This window comes from Grammomys surdaster, unplaced genomic scaffold (genome assembly GCF_004785775.1).
Source record: "Grammomys surdaster isolate TR1022 unplaced genomic scaffold, NIH_TR_1.0 126198, whole genome shotgun sequence".
Classification (NCBI taxonomy): domain Eukaryota; kingdom Metazoa; phylum Chordata; class Mammalia; order Rodentia; family Muridae; genus Grammomys; species Grammomys surdaster.
In genome coordinates, this window is record NW_021621003.1 from 6,307,370 (window position 1) to 6,327,518 (window position 20,149).

Genomic DNA, 20,149 nt, shown 5'->3' on the forward strand with positions numbered 1-20,149 from the left:
ACTTTCCAAGGATAGAAAGTCTGATTTTCTTCTATTAAATTAATATAGATTTTATTTTTAAATTGGCAGAAATTTTAAAATAGTTTGATTTGTATAAGGAGTAGCAGGTTAAGAAGGATGGCTATAGCAATATACATTTGTTTTTTCAGCCTTAATTTATATATTTGTTAAACCAAATGATATGAAAACTATACTGAATTCAAATTAAAAATTTAAGGAATATAAACACACTGTACAAATCAGGATTTATAAACACATCATGCATCATATTAAAGTAAATGTCCACTTTAAAAGTTCTTTGGGGAATAAGACAATCAAACACCCCTAATCATGCAGGGAAAAGTACAAAACATTACAAATAAGCAAAAGAATGAAATTTTAAAACAAGAGGAATGAAAAGAGGGAAAACTATTTCCATGCACAGAAAGACAGATGTCTTGGAATATGACTTCTAAAACATCAAATACTAACTCACATAAGTGTCAAGCTAAATTTTCACAAGGCCCAAAAAGACTCTCAAAACATTAGTCAACGAATGTGCCAACTTACACGGACATGAAGTAACTTATAAAAGTCATATTTCAAAACAATGTTACTCTGTCTGGTCTGTACCTTTTTTATTGCCATATATGAGCCGTTCTTCAGATGGAGAGTCCAGAAAAAAGGAAGTGAATGATGGAGAAAAGGTGGTTGAGACAAATAAAAAGATAGAAATTTAACTTGGCAGTGGTACTGAAGGATGAATGTAGAAAGAAAGGGAGAAAAAATGAAGGCCTTCATATTTGAAATTTTGAAAAATGTAGTACTGTAGAATTTGGTGAATAAAAGACAGATGCTATAGGGTAGAACTCTAAAGCAAAGATTTCTTAAAAGATATGTGTTGAGAAAGAAATTATGAATAGAGTGATTATAATTTTTGATGAAAATAGACATAATCAGGGACAGGAAAAAAAAAAACATGAAAACACATAAGACCAATAAAAGACTGTGCTAACAATCACACATTTATAGCCATAACCCTAAGGAAATATGCCGCCCATGAAAGTATGTTAAGTGAAAAGCAATGACACAAATAAGATACACACTCATGTGGTTCTTCAAGGACACCAACATATGCAAAATCTGTACCATGTATAGGAAAAATGTAGGTAACTTTTCTCAGTGAAAAGCCTCAACCACTCCTAGTTAAAAAAAAAAGTTGAGTCTCCCATATTCCATGACAGGATGACATGATTTCTTGAATCTGAATTGTAGTATGTTTGCATAGATTCAAATTTAACAATGTGCTGTTTTCCAATCTGCGAAACTAAGCAACATCTTTTTGCAAAAATAGTGACAGATTGATTTAAACCAAATAAATAGCTTTAAGAGTAGGCAGTAGAGGTAGTTTGAAATTTCCAGATCTTACATTCTAATGCTAAGATACATGATTATAATATAGGTACTAGAGTTTAACTCAGTGACGCTGGAACACATAGATTATGCATTTCTTTTACCAAAACTGAAGACAAAAGATAAGTATCTGAAAGAAATGTATGCATTCTAAAATCATAGAAATTAATGATTGAAATTTGTTGATGAGTAACAGCTCTAAAAAGGATGCTACACATTTTTTATGCAATGTTTATGCAGATTTATCTTGGGGGGAAAAAAACCAAACAACCCATATAAGCATTAAACAAACAATACTGAGTTCCAAAGAGCCATCAATAAGAGTCTTTATCCACTTTAACAGATCTCAGAAGTGAATCTATAAAACATACTCTGTTTCCTGCCACTGGAAAATCTCTAATCCAACTTTCTCTCTTTTTCGACAGAAAAACCCCCATTCAACCTCCATAGCAAACTCCAATCTAACAAGTTGTCTTTCTGAAGTCATATTTCTTCCCATATCCATAGGATGGATTGTTTAACTGACGTTCAGAAAAAGAGAAAGAAAAGAGAGAAGTCATGCCATCATGGTGAAAGGAAAGTAGCAAGGAGTGACAAAGAAGGACAGGGTAAAAGGGATGAAGCATAGAAGCATGGAAGCATGGGGATGGGTGGGCTTCCAGTAGTTCTTTTCTGGATCCTTTGCTGAACTTTAGTGTCCATCTTAACATCCTCCACCCTCCTCCATTCGTTCAATGCTTTCTTTCCCAAACCACTCCCACTCCCCTATATACACTCTGGACTCATATTTTTCTCTTCTTCAGAATTTCTGATACTAATACTTAGTGAAAGGGTGAAAAGAGAAGAGGAAATGCACTTGTGATGCCGACAACAGAGGGAGATCTACTTTTAGAATACGAAAGAGAATTCAGTGTATTTTTCCATAGAAACAATGTCACAAATGTTGCAGAAAACTTTAACAGTTACTTGAGAATAAAATGTCATCTTTTCTGATCTCTCAATTTACAAATGAGAAGATCCAAAAGAAGTTGAGTGCTTTCCCAAGACTACATAGCTATGAATGAAAGTGAAAGATACTACTAAACTATTATCTTTATCATTAAGTGATACTACCTCTTTAATAATAAAGTTTAATTCATCCCTGGAATGCAAGAATAATACAACAAATAAACTGGCAAAATTGATATCTTATGGTGGAAACAACATTAAGATAAATACAAGCTCTTTAAAAGGAATATATATTCTAAATTTCTGTGTTTTAGGCAGCTGATAAATTATGTGTTCTTTTCCCTGTTTGAACAGTTAATAAAACCTTTTGTATATTCCTTGTTAAGTCTTTAAAAAATTGACTGTATTATCTTCATATAATATATGAAGGATATATTGAGTACTTATAAATAGGGTACTCAACCAAGTACTAAGTTAGCCTTAACTATAAAACCTGTTTTCTTTTTATTACAAGAAACTAACCTCTTACTACTCCTACTTAATATGCTATTGGCAACACTAATAACAACACTAAAAGAATACAATAGCAAAAGTAAGGAAATACTACCAGCCTAATGCAAATGTCTTATTTTTAGAAGTTATATTTAAAAACACAAGTTAAATTACCATGTGAAAAAATTCTACCAATCTTATTAGATATAAAACAAACCTTAAAACAATAACAAATTCCTGACTACAAAGATGTTAAATATAGCAGTGGAATAGTAGTGAGAATTTAAAAAAAAACCACTAGTTTCAACTTAACTTTGTAAGTGTCAAAAAAATTAATTCTAACTAAAGTAATTATAAATAATGGAATAAATTTCAGTAAATGTACTAATTATATAAGAAATTTTTTCCTTTTTTTGGTTTGGTTTTTCGAGACAGGGTTTCTCTGTGTAGCCCTGGCTGTCCTGGAACTCACTCTGTAGATCAGGCTAGCCTCGAACTCAGAAATCCGCCTGCCTCTGCCTCCCAAGTGCTGGGACTAAAGGCGTGCGCCACCACTGCCCGGCTATAAGAAATCTTTAGTTTGAAAGCTAAACATTATTTTCAAAATACTAGACTCATAGTTAACATAAACTAATTAAAACACCCACTGAAATTTTCATCAAATGTGACAAATTGCCAGAAAATTTAAGAAACTGAAAAACATACAAAGCATGTGCCAAGCGTTATTTCAATCATCAACTGAATAATATCACAACACCTGTAACATGAATAGTTATTATAATACTCAAATTAGTGTGGGAAGCATAAATCCAAAAGTATAAATGATTTGCCTGAAGCCTCAGGGCCACTCATAAGGGATTAGAATCTGAACCTAGTGATACAGAAATTACAACTACTTATATTTTTAAGGGAAAAATAAGCTATGTATGATGAAATATTTTAAAGTAGAAACTCGGGAGAAAATAAACTTTCTTATCCAACCCCTTCCAAAAAAACGGACATAAAATTTGCTTTTAAGTTATTAATAAAGGTACAGTAATAAGAGAATACAATAGAAAAAGCCAAGGAAGATGGCACATGCCTTTAATCCCAGTGATGAGGAAGTGGAGGATTAGGAGTACAAGGTCATCAACTACACGGTGAGTTTTGAGGCCAGTCTGAAGTAAGTAAGATGCTGTTTCAAAATTTAAAAAAATATGTAGGGTGGAATAGGAAGGGGGAAAAAGGCAATATATCCCCCTACTAAGTCTTACTAATCTGTAGATAATAATTAGTACAAAAAAGAATCTCAATGCTGACTACCGTATTAAGTAAAAATTTGAAAACATAAAAGCCAATAATTTTTAATGGTATTCCTTTATACATACTATAAATATGTATTAGGCACACAAATTTGTTGGTTTATATAAGAGCTAACAACCACATATAACCTCGTTTTGTTTCTTTTCTTTTTTTTTTGGTTTTTCGAGACAGGGTTTCTCTGTGTAGTTCTGGCTATCCTGGAACTCAATCTGTAGACCAGGCTTGCCTCGAACTCAGAAATCCGCCTGTCTCTGCCTCCCAAGTGCTAGGATTAAAGGCATGCGCCACCACTGCTCGGCTTAACCTCATTTCTATAGAAAAAGAAAAACAAACTTCCAAAATCTCTAGCAAATCAGCCAGGGGTCTTTTAGAACATAAGTACACTATGGTGAGAACAACCTAGAACAACCTACATTGATAAAGAAGTGAATACAATAGTAGGAGTTCAGAGATGTTTCTGATAAGCCATGAACACTATACTAAATGCCCTCTTCAAGAAGTAATGTCTGTATTCATCAAGAACGGCATCCTTTCAACAATTCTCCATTTTCTTGTTTCTGTTTTTTCTTCCAAATTTCCCCTTTCCTAAAATCCCCACACCATTACAAAAAAACCCTACATTTTTCTAAAAACTTAAAATATGTGTGCATGTGTGTGTGCGCGCGTCCATGCACATGTGTACACGCTGAGGTGAGGAAGTGGGTGAATTCTCACTTATCAAATAGGATAGCCATGGGAAAGGAATGATTTTTTTTTTTTGATACAGAGTATACTGAGCCTCAATAGTTAAAGAGGTATCATTTCATAATAGAAATAGTAAGATGAGTATTCATACCATCAAACTGGTCTTCACCTTCTGTCATTAGTTCATCATCAGAGCAAATACTCAGAACATTTACCAACATTTCTGTCACTATTCAAAAAGAAAAGAGAATATGTTAGATGCTGACATACAATTGCCCACATTTATGCACAGCAATAATTCAATATGATACCTCATGATAGCAAGAATGATGCAATTTTAAAAACTAAAAAACTTTAAAATGAAAGCAATTTAACAGGTAAGAACTCTGAAAAACTGAGATTAAAAGACACCAAAAATCTGCTAAGAAATATAATAAGAGTTTCAATAAATAACATCTGAAAGGAACTATAAACCAGACTTCACTTTTCCATTTTATCAAGAAGTTACAAAAACTATAAAATGTTCTTATAACCTATAAGTGACGTCCATAAATAAAAGTTCACAGTAAATTTCAGTTGATTTTTTTTTAAAATGTGGGTGCCAAAATAACTCAGCAGACATAGAATGGTTTTCAAAATTGCATGTCTACTGAAAAGAAACAAGTCAGACCCCCTCCCTGCCCATAGTACACTAATATGAAAGCTAACTCAGGATGGAAGGAAAGTCACTAAAACTATAAAATACTAAGGAAAAAAGTGGGGGTAAATATTTATAAATAAGGTAATTAGTTCTTAGGAATTAGATAAAATTTCATCAAAATCAAAAACCTCTGAAACAAGGCACAGAATATGTGCTAATGCTGTACTCATAGCACTGAAGCAAAATAACTGTTTCATCTCAGGTGTGGCTCTAGCTTGGGCAACGTAAGAAGATCCCATTTCAAAGACAAAGTAAAAATTATGTTTCCAAAACTATTATCAAACCGCTCAGAACTTTCAACCCAAAACTTATCCTGTCTATAAGAAATGCAGGGACAGTGGATGGAGCAGAGTCTGGGGGAATGGCCAACTAATAACCAGCTCAACTTGAGACCCATCCCATGGTCAAGCACCAATCCCTGATAATATTTATGATATTCTGCTATGCTTGCAGAGAGGATTCTACTAGCATGGCTGTCTTCTGAGAGGCTCCACTCAACAGCTGATTCAGACAGATGCAGAGACCCACAGTGAAACAGTGGATGGAGACTGGAGACACTTATAGAAGAGTTCTGGTAAGGACTATGGGCCCCAAAGGAGATAGGAATTCTGTAGGAAGACCAACTAACCTGGACACGTGGGGCACTCAAGAGACTGAACCACCAAGCAAAGAACATACACAAGCTGGACCTATCCCTGACACACACCATGTGGGTCCTGACTGGAGCAGGAGTTATCCCAAAAGCTGTTGCCTGACCACGGGGTATGTTCTTCTAGCTGGGCTGCCTTGTCTGGCTTGAGTGGGAGATGATGCAACTAGCCCTGCAGAGACTTGATGTGCCAGGGTTGGGGGATACACAGAAGGGGCTTCCACTCTCTCAAGAGGAGAAGAGGGGAAGGACTGTGGGAGGGGGTGACTGGTATGGAGATAGTAAGTGGGATGTAAAATGAATAAATAAAAACTAAAATATAAATAAATAAAACAAACCAAAACCAAAAGCTACTATCATCAAAGTAAAATGCCAACCCAAAGAATGGGGGGAAAATATTTGCAAATCATTCATCTAATAAGAGATTTATAGCTAGAGTATGTACATACATATAATATGTACATATAAATAATATGAAACATAATTATGAATGAATAAACAAAAGGCAGTATATCCACACAATACAATATAGTACTATTCAATCATAGAAAGGAATGAAGTTCAGATGGATAGATCATGGATAGATCTTTAAAATGTTACAGAAGACAGGAATGATGGTACAATGGCCTATAATCACATCTATAAGGCTAAGGCACAAGAATCACAAGTTTCAGGCCAGCCTAAGCAACACAGTAAGATCTAGTCTCAAAAACAGAAACCAAAAACAGGACAGGGGAGAGAGCTCAATCTATAAAGTTTTCTGTGCAGGCATGAGGATCTGAGTTCAATGACCAATACCCACATAAAAAGCTGGACCATTTCAGAAGTGGTGCCACCTGCCCTTAATCCCAGCACCTGGGAGGCAAAGGCAGACAGATCTCTGTGTGTTTAAGACTAGATTGGTACACATGAGTTCAGAGACAGCTACAGAGTAAGACCCTGTCTCAATAAATAAATGAATCAAAGTGGGCATGATGCTGCGGATTTGTAATCCCAGAGCTGGAAAGATGGAACCAGCCAAATTTTTTGCTGCTCTCCAGGTCAGTGAAAGACACTATTTCAAAATCAATGTAAAAGACACCTGAGGATGAATGACACCCAAGTTTGTCCTCTGGCTTCTACATGTCTGTGTATATACCAGCACCTACACATACCTGTACCAGCTTATAGATGAACATGTACACAAAAACAAAACAGAAATGGGAGAAGGGAGTTGGAATGAAATATACAAGTAAAAACAAGCTACTACATACTGTACGCCTCCATTTATGTGAATTGTCAAATACATTGAGACCATACATTAGGAGCTGCTTAAAGCTGACAATGAGTGGTAAGAGGAAGAGATAAGAATGACCACTAATGCTGGCTTTGGCAGCACATACACTAAAACTGGAACACCAGAGATTAACATGGCTTCCTGGACAATGATGACTTACAAATTTGTGAAGTGTCCTAAAAACATAAAAAAAAAACCAAACCACTAAATGAGGATGGATGGCATGTACACACATCAGTAATCTGGGGAGAATGAGGCAAGAGGGCTATGAATTCAGAGACATTTATGTTAAACAGCATGAGTTACAAAGAACCTAACTCAGAAAGAGAAAGAAAGAAACAAGCAAACAAACAAACAAAGGTCCTTAAATTGGGGGTAATAAACAAGAGTTCACCAACTCACGTTAGCTATATGAAAATATGGGCTGGGCAATGGCGGCACACACCTTTAATCCCAGCATTCAGGAGATAGAGGCAGGTGGATCTGAGTTCAGGGCCAGCCTGGTCTACAGAGTAAGTTCCCGGACAGCCAGGGCTACACAGAGAAACCCTGTCCTGAAATATCTCCCAAAAGAAGAAAATATGAAAAGTGTTACCCACATGTACATATACTTACAGATCAATTTTTCATTTTCAAAAAATGGTCTTATATGTTCTGTATTAAGAAATCAATGAATGTTTTTACGCAGACTTAAAAATGAGTCTCCAGAATTTTAGAGATAGTCTGAAATATCTGAATAAGAAACTGCTTCAAAACAGTTTAGAAATATGGAAGTAATGTTGAATAGGAATATTAATGACAAACGATTGGTGGTGATTTAATAACTGTGCAGGATAATTGGTACACAGAAATTCATAATATTAATATGCACTGAATTTTTTCAGTGTTGAGATGGGGTGGGGGAAAGCTAGCCCAGGCTCACCTGAAACTCAAATTCCTGAGCCTCATGCCTCAATCTCCTAAATTTTGAGATTATGTATGTAAGCCAGATGGTGGTGGCTCACATTTATTCCCAGCATTCAGGAGGCAGAGGCTGACAGATCTCTTCAGTTCAAGGACAGCCAAGACTACACAGAGAACCTTTGTCTTGGGGGAAAACAAACAAAACCCAAAAAAGTATAAGCTACATCCACATCCATTTTTTTTTTTCAATGAAATTCTGAAAACAGAGGAGATGGGTCAGAACTATAATCCCATACTTTGGAGGCTGAAGACAAGAGTATTGCCTGAGTCTCACTCTTGTAGCCCTGGATGACTTGAAGTATACGATGTGGCTTTAAATTTGTGGCAATACTTCTGCTCAGGCTCCTGAGTACAGGCATTACAGGAAGACGCTCGTATGCCCAGCTTTACTAATCTTCTATTTTCTTTTTTAAGTTTTAAAAAACTTAATTTCACTATTATCATGTATATGATGTATGTAGGGGGCACTTATGTGTCATATCCTTAGCACTTACGTGGCGGTAAGGGGGAAACTTCAAGTATTGATTCTCTTCTTCCCACTGTGAGTTTAGGGGATTAAGCTCAGAGGTTAGGCTTTCATTGCAAGTACTTCTACCAGCTGGAAACATCTTACTGACACTACCAATCTTTTGATATTTACTTTCTTATACTTCACAGGAGATCCACAGGGAAAAAATGTTCATAAAATTATAGTATTTCCACACCTGACAAGAGTTTGTTTGTTTGTTGGAGACAGGGTATTCTGGGAAGCCAAAGGTGTTCATTCTTCCCTGGAGCTCCAGCTACAAGTAGATTTGAGCCACCTGACACAGGTGCTGGGAAATGAATTTGGGTCTTCTGGAAAAACAGTTCATGCTCTTAACTAGTGAGCCATCTATCAAGGTCCAAGGAACAGAGAGTACTGTATGTAACCCAAGCTGGCCTCAAACTCCTGACTGCCTCTACCCTCTTACTCCCACCGCTACATTTCCAATTCTTACAAAATTATATGATGCATTAGAGTAGCAAAAGAACTACCAAAGTTGGCAAGATGGCTCTGTGGATCAGGATGCTTACTGCCAAGCCTGGTGACCCAAGTTCTATCCCAGAGACCAACACGGTAGAAGAAAACTGACTATCATACATTGTCCTTTGGCTTCCACACGTGTGCATGACACATGTGCATGTGCACGCACACATACACACAAAATAAATGTAATTTTAAAAAATTTTAAAAAAGAACTAAAGATCATCTGGTAGCAATCAAATGTAGGAATATCAACAGTAGTTTACTACTCTCTATCCTCTCTTCACTTATAGCAGACAAATATAGAAGTCAGCTTAAATTTTCTGATCTCTAAACAAAAAGTAGACAATATAAATTAATAAATATATTTACAAGCTGTGATATCTATTTGTTTAAACACTCATGGCAGAAACATTAGATATTATCAAATAGTACAGGGAGGTAAGATAACTAAATTAGAATGTACAAATTAACTCCTTTCCTCTTTGCTTTATCCTGATCCCAATACTCCACTCTCATTTAAAAGTAACTGAGCTGCAAACTAGCCTAGAGACAACAAAGTGACCAAGATGAATTCTTAAATTCCCTTTAGCTTGATGATGTTATGATTGAACTATTTCTCATATCCCAAAGATAGAAGGTTGTAAGTGTAATGCATCCCTTTCACCTAAGCCCTTAACTAGTCCTCTTCTCAAATGCTAACGTGGGTAATTCTATCTCCATATAAACTTAACATCAGACCTACTGAGTAAATGAAGAGTAAGGCAATCTACTAAAACTCTAATATAACATATACAATGTAATGATTAACTCTGAATTTTAGAACCCAAAAGTGCCCTGGCAGAGGTGGCACATTTTATAACATGGAAGAGGTATGAAAAAATAGAGGGGATATAGAGCAAAATTGTGTAAGTCTATCTCTGTATTCTCAGACTGTAAATTTGACACATATGAAATCTGATGCACTGCCCTGTTTAAAAAGTAAGAAAAAAAGGGAGGAAGAAAGAATACTATTGTGAAAATGGCAACAAAAATCCTAAGAATTCTATATAATTAGGAAAAAAATCTTAAACAGCAGTTATTATCTCCTTAAAAGCCCAATGATTATTTCTCAAAAGTAAAAGTTCTAATGGTTATTTCTCAACATTTGTCAGAAAGAATCATTTCTGTTTTTTAAAAAAAGCTTATTTTTTGATATAGGAGAATTGTTAGGTGAGAAAAACCTGGATTTCTTTACTCCACTGAGAATACTACCAAAATGACAGCTACTAAATTCTCCCAAAAAACTTCTGTGAAATCTTCACAAATGGTATTAGAATACAGAAGCATCCACTCCAAAGCAAAGCTAACCCTCCGTAAAAGATTATGCTTGACTCAAAATGAAAGAAAATCCAACAGCTGAAGACAACATCAGGCTATTTATAAATCTTCTCCCAGCCCCCCAGACATCCTCACTCATGGGGGCTGTAAACATTGACCCAAAATATCTTTGAGGCTGTCATATCCACACCCACAGACACAAGTATAGCTGTAAGCACAGTGGAACCAAGTTTCAATTTCCTCTAGCAAGTATGTATCTGTGATAAACTAGAGTAAATGTAAAAGAAATCATTATTTTGTAAAAACAAAAACAAAAAATAAAAACAAAAACAAAACTCATACCTTTTTCTCCAACAAATGGTAAAGACCATGTAAAGACATCCATAAAATTGGGCAACCAGTAAGGATGTGGAGAACAATTAAACTGTCGAATGTTCATCACATTATTTTCATACTTTAGTACAGCAGCTGCAAGGGAAGTTGAACATCAGTATAACAAAACTATCTTGAGCCTGAAGACCATCAAATACATCAAACACAGTAACTGTTTATGAGGAGGGAGATATAGGAACAAGTAGGACCCAAGTTAGATAGTGGGAAACAGGAATGAATTCATTTTGCAATGACACACATTATTTTTCTCTTGTAGACTGGGTCTCAATTACAGTCCTGGTTGGCCTGAAACTCAGTATATAGACTAGATCAGCCTCGAACTCACAGAGATCCACTTGTCTAGGATTTCTGCACGCTGAGAGTAAAACATGTGGCACCACGCCCAGTTTAAAATATATAAAAATATAAAATGTTTAATAATTAATAAAAATTTTCAGATTCCTTTCAGAATGCTTATTTTACTTTATAATCCAATGATGAACATATATTGTTACTAAATACAAAATTGTGAATATCAATTTTTATGGAAAACACAGAATGGCAATGGGCAATTTTCTAGTTTTTTTTAAAGCTCACAAAGTTGAGAAATTCGACTGCAGACAATCTAATAAGAACAGCTAAATTCAAAAAAGTAAACAAATAAAAAAACTCACCAATTTAGAAATTATGAATGTATAAATGTGTTTCTTACACTTAGTGTATGAAATCAGATTATTTCAAATGAGCATTTTACTTCATTTAGGAAAACAATAACTTATTAAAATAACAGAAGAGAATAATAGTATAACTAAAAAAATCCCAGAATACATGTTCACCTCAATTTTAGATATCTTTCTAATGTTCCAATACAATGAGATGACCATAACCTATCTAAGTTTCAGGTACTGGTTATACTACTTTATGGAACACAGAATTAGAAGGGATATATTCAAAACTGAAACACAGCATGTATTGGCTATGTAATTCAGTACCATTTAACTAATCTGTTCATTTATAAGATGAAATAAAAATGTCTACCCTATCTTACAAGTTAAAGATCAGAGAATGTGTTCCAGATGAAACCATTAAAAAAGTATAAAATATTTTATAAGTATGTGATTTTTTTCAACATAGAAATAAAGGTTTACACTGGTTCATAATTCTGAGATTTCAGTTCATGATTAGTTTGCCTAGTGATTTAGATCTCAGACAGATTAATACATCATGACAGGGGAAAGTATGGCTACAAAGGCCTGTTCATATAATGATCAGGTGGATTATCCTCCTCTCTCTTTTATTTTAACCAAAAGCACTGAAATGGAGACACTAAATCCAACATTTAAAATTCTAGTTAGCATAGAACCAAATTCAACCTGTGTTACCATTTACTAACTCACGAATATAATTTTCCCCCTTATACAACTCACATGTTAAACAAAAACATCTTAAAGCTATTCTCAGAGACTATGGGCTGATACCAACCTTTCAGACTTTTTTTACTTAAAGGATAAAAGAGAAAAAATACAAAATCAGGAAACTGCCTTTTTGGTGAGAATTAAACATCACAAATATGCCCATTCTATATAAACACTCAAATCATTAATATCATTTATACACAAATCAGATCTACTGAGACATTTGATTCTAACAGAGCATTTAGTGGTTTGAGTTTCAGTTTTAAAAATTAAAATTAAAAACTGATTTCCTTAGCCTCTTAAGTCAAATTGACAAAGGATAAGCAGTAAGGCAGCAATCAACTTAACAGTGAATATTTGCTCCTTTTACATTAAGAGAAAACACATCTGAAGAGTTTGGGTACTGGCAGACAGATGTACCAATCAGTTTTGATCTTGATAAACTTAGAAATGGTTCTTAAAAAAAAATGAAGCCATATTTCATTGAGTATTTATATATTCTTATAGCATATCCTATATGAAAATTATCTAGCATGCTGTTTAATCCCAGACTAATATTTGAATCTTTTTAACTCTCATCTGCCATCATCAAAAACTTTTTCAAACCATGACCCACATTTAGCAATGACCTCATTATCTTTCTAAATGTACTTTTAAACATCTTTAACCTTCTGGTTTTTTCTCCTGGTACATCTAAACTAGTCTGACCCTGAAGCTATGATTTCTACTGAATTCCCGACATGTCGAGACAGAATAGAATCTGGCCTCTTAATTTCCTTCTCCAAAGATGTGAACTACGTAAAACCCATCTCATCTTCCATGTCCCTGGAACATATTTAACTAGATTACGAACCTGAAGCATTTTCAATCAGTAAATTATGTTCAGAATAAAATGAAATCCAATCTTTATAGTCAGATCAAATTAGGAGAAAGGGGAGAGGGGAGAAATAGATGCCTAGAATAGGAAGTAAAGAAGAAGGGTATAAGGGAAAGTTTAAAAACAAATAAAAGAAAGAGAAGGGTATCTCTAAAAGTAAACCAAAGAGAATTATTTAAAAAAACAAAAACAAGAACAAAACCCCTCAAATCTTGCAGAAGCAATTTAACACTACTGAAAAAAAGAAGAAAAGGAAGGGGAAAAAAAACAAGAAAAAAACCTGTATTGGTGAACATAAAACAAACAACACGATAAAGTAAACAAGTAGATGATACAAATAAATGGTGAGAGCAGCCACTCTGCGCAGACGTGAAAACATTCTCTGTTACACAGGAAGATTTAAGAGAGGAGCTTAGGAAACTCATCAGTGATAGAACTTGACTCAAAATCATCTGTGGCTGTGCTTAACACAGAGTACTTTTAGAAACAGCTTTATAAGCAACAATTGTAAAGTAGGCTGCATACAACTTGATTGAACATTTTGAGCTTTATTTCTTTTTCTCACCCCTCCCTTATATCTTAGTTTTTTATGATTTGGACAGTTTCAAACAATGCCCGATATTATTTTTAAAGTAATTTAAAAGGCTAAGTTGTCTATACAGTTTTGTTTATCAACAACATCTTACCTTTATTATTGTAGACATCTAAGTAATTAGGTGCCGAAAAAATTGTTATTAATGAAGGAAACCCTGTAGTTTGACTTTTTCTGTACATTCTATAGCTGCAAAACAAATAGCTTAATATGCATCGTAAAGCATCAATCATGGTTACTAAGTTTGATTGTATTTTAGTGTAATTTTGGGCTGGGAAACAGAATTCTTACCCTGCATCTTGAGCTTCATGAGCTCTAATAATCGATAACAAATTATTGTTTTGCAAAAATTCACACACTGCTGGATAGCTGTAGGGGAAAAGAGTAAATTAAGTAAAATAATTCTTCTCATATGAAGCATAAACTTGTTACATAGCAAAAATGTGATTAATCTTGGATGCTTTTCCTTACTTATAAAAATAAGAACATCCTCGAACCGTATTATGACTAAAATGTTCTTGTGATTTTTCATTTCCAAAGTCTTCAGAAGGATCAGACCATAGCAAGTCACACATTGGTCCAAATGCAGGTGGCTCTTTAAATCTATCTAACTGTGAAATAAAAGGCATAAAGAAATAACTTATCAAGTAAAGACAAGATGCACATAAGAAAGTGATCCCAACTTTGAGTATAGTCTCTACTGCATTGTTCTAAATGACCAGGAGCTATTTCCTTGAATCAGTCTATTAACCAATATATAAATTTTTATCATTATCTAATCTTTTCAGTGAAGAAAAAAATTGATGCTTTTAAAGACTCTCTAATCAAAACTATCATTAACAGGAACCAACTTCAGAAGCTGGCTATACTCACTCTCCTAATATCATCCAGTGTGTGTATTTCTGGTGAAAGTCCACCATGAACACAAAGAAATTGTTGGTTTAGAAGTGCAGCAAGGGGCAAGCTGTCAAAAGCCTCCATACAAGCTTCATAGACTCTTTCTGAATATTTAATTTTACCTGAAAAAGAAAAATATTAGCATTGAAATTCTATTGAAAATTCTTAGGTATTTTAAATTTGTTTTTACATGTATTTAGTTGTATATATATGTGTGTACATACAAGTATATGACATTATATATGAAAATCAAAAAACAATTTGCAAAATTCAATTCTCTCTTTCTACAACATGGTCAAACTCAGATTATCAGGCTTGGTATCAAGTGTCTTTATCTGCTGAGCCATCTTACAGGCCCAGTTATTTTTTTTTTTTATTTTATTTTGTTAGTGTCTTTTTCTTTCTTTCTCCTTTTTGTTTTTTTTTTGTTTGGATGGGTTTTTTTTGGTTTTTGGTTTTTCAAGACGGGGTTTCTCTGTGTAGCCCTGGCTGTCCTGGAACTCACTCTGTAGACCAGGCTGGCCTCCAACTCAGAAATCTGCCTGCCTCTGCCTCCCAAGTGCTGGGATTAAAGGTGTGTGCCACCACTGCCTGGCCCAGTTATTTTTTAAATATACACCAATACTAGATTTTTGGCCGGGCAGCGGTGGCGCACACCTTTAATCCCAGCACTTGGGAGGCAGAGGCAAGTGGATTTCTGAGTTCGAGGTCAGCCTGGTCTACAGAGTGAGTTCCAGGATGTCTGGGGCTACACAGAGAAACCCTGTCTCGAAAAATAAAAAAAATAAAGACAAAACAAAACAAAAATACTAGATTTTTCATATTCTCTTTTTTATACATTTTATACTTTTTTTCATTTTTAGTGAGTTTTGAATAGCTAATTTCAATTGTTATAGGGAAATCTTCTAAACTGACTACTGAAGTGAAAGCAAGGAAACACAGAAAACACCAGAGTGGTGGTCATCAGTTAGTCGTAAGTTGAGAATGGGTGAAAAAGAAAAAAAAATCCTAAAAACACAGCAAAAATGAATTTATGGCAGAAGAAAACTTTTGTATCATGAATATAGTAATGGCCACTACTATGCAATTGTCAAAATTCACAGAAATACAACATTAAGTTTACTGTACATAGATCTTTTTAAAACCCTTTCCATCCTAAGATTCAACAGAAATTCCACAGTTAGCAGTCTCATAAAGATAAATATTTGTTCTCTCTAAATTCATTTTGATATGTAGTAGACAGTCATAAAATATTATAAAAAAGGGTAAATGAAGTCTCTAAAAAAGTTCAACTTTGAACTTCCATAGGCCTAATAAAGAAAAATTAAAACTGTACTTTGAGATTAAACTTTTAACACTAACTTAATTCTAATACTAAATAATCCTAAAATTATTACTATAGACAGACCACCACATCATTACAATAAAATTCAAAGTTTACCCACTTAAAGGACCAAAAATGAGCAGTGAAGCAGGAAGCCAATACAGAAACATATCAAATCAAACTATCATTTACTTTTAAGGAACTGTGTGGGTTGGGGAGATGGCTCAGCAGTTAAGAGTACTGATTGTTCTTCCAGAGGTCCTGAGTTCAAGTCCTAGGAACTACATGGCTCATAACCATCTGTAACAGGATCAAATGCCCTTTTCTGGTGTGTCTGAAGACAGCTACAGTGTACTTACGTAAAATAAAATAAATCTTTAAAAAAAAAGTAACTGTACATTCTTGAATCTAATAGTTCATTAAATTCCTAATTATTTTAAGTGACATCTTTGATGAATATTTTATAGTCATCTAAGAAAAACAAAAAGACCTAAGTTCTTTTTCTTTCTTTTCCCCTTATTTATTTCTGACTTCAAGATAGAGGTTTATCTTCCCCACAGGGTAAGCACATGGATGATGAGAGCTAATACTAAGGAGGTCCGATGGTCTCCTCCTCCTAGGTCTAAATATGAGAAAATATACACATGCCTAAGGGTCTACACCATAATCTGTAGTGACAACCAAACGTAAGAAAAATCCTGGGGCTAGAGAAATGGCTCAGCAATTAAGAGCACTTGGTGCTTTTCAAAGAACGAGAATTTTGAGTCTCAGCACCTACATCAGAAGTCTCACAACCGCCTATAAATATTCCAAAACTTTCAGATGCGCCTGGCACTACCATTCACCAACTCCTACACAGACACATACCCATATACATAACTATAAATAAAATAATTTAAAGAAAGAAAAATCCCTACACAACTAGCAACAAGGGTATCTTCGCATATAAACAACAGACAAATTGTTTAGTAATGTAGTCTAATAAAAATTTTGATTTGATCTCTTAGATCAAACATGTATTTCCACATTTCTTCTGTTTGTTTGCTTTTGTTTTTTGTTTTTTTTTTTCAAGACAGGGTTTCTCTTTGTAGTCCTGGTCCACATTTCATCTTATGTTTGATTGCTTCATTCTTGAAATTAGATGATTGTATCTGTAATATTCTATGTTGTTTCTTCTTTGTCTTTATGTCCCCTACTCATTCTTTCTCCGTTTTTATAGATAGGGTCTCAGTATGCAGTCCTTGAACTCACAATATAGATGAGGCTGGCCTCAAACACCTACCTCTGCCTCCCAAGGGTAAAGATTAAAGACACGTGCCAGCATACCTCATCAGTTCTAAAATTATAATCAGTTCTCTGTATTATAGGTTCTTTTATCTGTGAACTAAGCCAACTTCCGTTCAAAATTATTCAGAAAAAAAAGTCTTCATAATAAACACATAGACTTCTTTGTTCCCTTGTCAGAATTTCCTAAACAATACAATAACTTTAGTCATTTTCATAGCATTATGCCATATTATGCATGAAAGATGTTCTAGAGATAGTTTAAGGTATTTGAGAGGCAATGCACATTATAAACAAATATTACAAATTTTTATGAGACTTATGCATCTACAGACTTTTATATTTGCAAGGGGTCCCTCTAACACCATGTAACTAAATTCCTATTTTTAGAACTTAATTCAAAGACTTAATATGGCTGCAGATATTAATTAAATCAGCCCAAGTTTAAGTATGAGAAAAGGCCCACGCTGCTCTATATCATATAGTTGCTTATGAATTATTACTACTTTAGTTGAAAGAAAAAAGGGATAAACGTTATAGGTTAAAAATTTCAGTTCAGCCGGGCGGTGGTGGCGCACACCTTTAATCACAGCACTTGGGAGGCAGAGACAGGTGGATTTCTGAGTTCGAGGCCAGTCTGGTCTACAGAGTGAGTTCCAGGACAGCCAGGGCTACACAGAGAAACCCTGTCTCGAAAAACCAAAAAAAAAAAAAAAAAAGAATTTTAGTTCAGGTCTGGAAAGATAGCTCAGTGGTTAAGTGCACTTGTTCCAGAAAACCTAAGATCTGTTACCAGCACTCACATTGAGTAACTCGCAACCACCTATAACTCCAGCTCCAGAAAGATCTGATGCCTCTGGCCTCCACCTGTACCTATACACGTGTATACATACATACTCACACACAGGCACACACATAGTTTAAAATAAAAGTAAATTTAAAGGAAAAATTGAGTTCATTAATAGTACTTTTGAAATGGTCTATAATGATGAAGAGATAAATAATCTATACTTTTTAGGATGTCTCAAAATTGAGACATAAAAATTTGTAATGGAGGACTGGAGAAATAGCTCAGGGATTAAGAGCACTGACTGTTCTTGCAGAACACCAGAGTACAAGTTCAAGCACCCACATGGCAGTGTAAAACTATCAGTAACTCAGGTTCTAGGGGATCTTCTGATCTCCACATATACATGTGGTGCATATACATTCAGGCAAAAATACTCATATGCATAAAGTAAAAATAAATCTATTTTTATAAATCTGTTATGGAACAATAATACACCACCACCCCTTTGGTCTTGGATTTCCCTATGAGGAAAAATAATGTTAACATTAAGACTATACATGCTTTATAAATATATAAAATTATGTCACTTTAAAGAAAACAAAAACCCAAACTACTCATGGCCCCATCTACAAAATTTAATAGAAAATAGACTTGAAATACCTTAAGAATTTTTTTCTCAAAAGTGTACATATGGTGGCCATGGAATATGTTTTTAAGTGTTGCACTGTAAAGTCTTCATATCTCTTACTTCCCATGTCATCCCAAAAGGAACACCAAAGAGCTAGAAATATTTCCCCTAAAAGTACTTACATTCCTGTTTAAAGGTAAAATATTCAGTAAGGTGTCTGCATTCATGGTTGCCTCTCAGAAGGAATAATGTGCTTGGGTATAGAATCTTCAAGACCCATAAATATAAGACACACTGAAAAAAAAAATGTTTCCTGTGAACTCTCCTTATATTTAACCAAGTTAATCTTTGCTTCTTTTCTCCTAACTATATTATCCTAACAAATTCTATTACTCTTTATTATTGCTCTTTATTCCTTAATAAATATAAACTTCATGAAATCAGACTTTTGATGTGCCTAGAAAAGTTTCCTAGCAAATAGAAGAGTAATGAATACTTGCTGAATCAATAAGTTAATCTGCTTAATTACTTACATTTACAGATTAATATAGCTTAGCAAAATGGCTTCTTTCATGAAGTATACTAGCAAAGATAATAAGGCAAAAATAATAGCAGCTAATATCTATAGAGTACTTATAATGTGCTGAGTACTAGAATGCCTTACAATTTTTCACTAACAAAAAGTTTTCCTTTTACTCCTCAAACAATGAAATATTTACTAGCATTCCCACTTTATCTTAGCCAAAAGGTCAAAAAGCAATTATCATATTACCTCTATTTTATATATAAAAAAACTAAAACAGTAAGCTAAGCAACCTATCCAAAATCACAACGCTCCTACAGGATAAAAACAAGTCTGATCCTTTCATCTTTCATCTTAAGCATTGTGCCATGCTACCTAACACAAGGGCCACGTTTCATGTTTGCTTTGTGGTTTGCAAATGACTCCTTATATAAAGCAGGTATTTATGATCTAATCCAGCGGTTCTCAACCTTAGGGTCATGACATTTTAGAGAGGGTGGGTCCAATGACCCTTTTACAGGAGTAGCCTAAGACCATCAGAAAACACAGATTTTACATTATGATTTATAACAGTAGCAAAACTATAGTTACAGAGTAGCAACAAAAATAATTTTATTGTTGGGAGTCATCACAATATGAAGAACCATATTAAAGGGTCACAACATTAAGAAGGTTGAGAACCACTGATCTATTTCAATTCAAAGAAAATACAATT

General features: G+C 34.4%; 1 protein-coding gene across 5 annotated transcripts in view; it reads right to left on the reverse strand.

Annotated features, from left to right (window-relative positions):
- Ppp3cb (protein phosphatase 3 catalytic subunit beta) overlaps positions 1-20,149 on the reverse strand; it is a 49,441-nt gene that overhangs the window by 10,601 nt on the left and 18,691 nt on the right. For 4 of the 5 annotated variants that reach the window (XM_028758507.1, XM_028758508.1, XM_028758506.1 and 1 more), the window contains exons 4-10: positions 19,094-19,205; positions 14,862-15,007; positions 14,460-14,599; positions 14,280-14,357; positions 14,083-14,177; positions 11,075-11,200; positions 4,970-5,047 (exon numbers count right to left, since the gene is read on the reverse strand). In XM_028758507.1, the coding sequence (XP_028614340.1) occupies positions 4,970-5,047; positions 11,075-11,200; positions 14,083-14,177; positions 14,280-14,357; positions 14,460-14,599; positions 14,862-15,007; positions 19,094-19,205 (775 nt within the window). The remainder of the gene's footprint in view (positions 1-4,969; positions 5,048-11,074; positions 11,201-14,082; positions 14,178-14,279; positions 14,358-14,459; positions 14,600-14,861; positions 15,008-19,093; positions 19,206-20,149) is intronic. The other variant, XM_028758509.1, reaches the window with a different exon arrangement.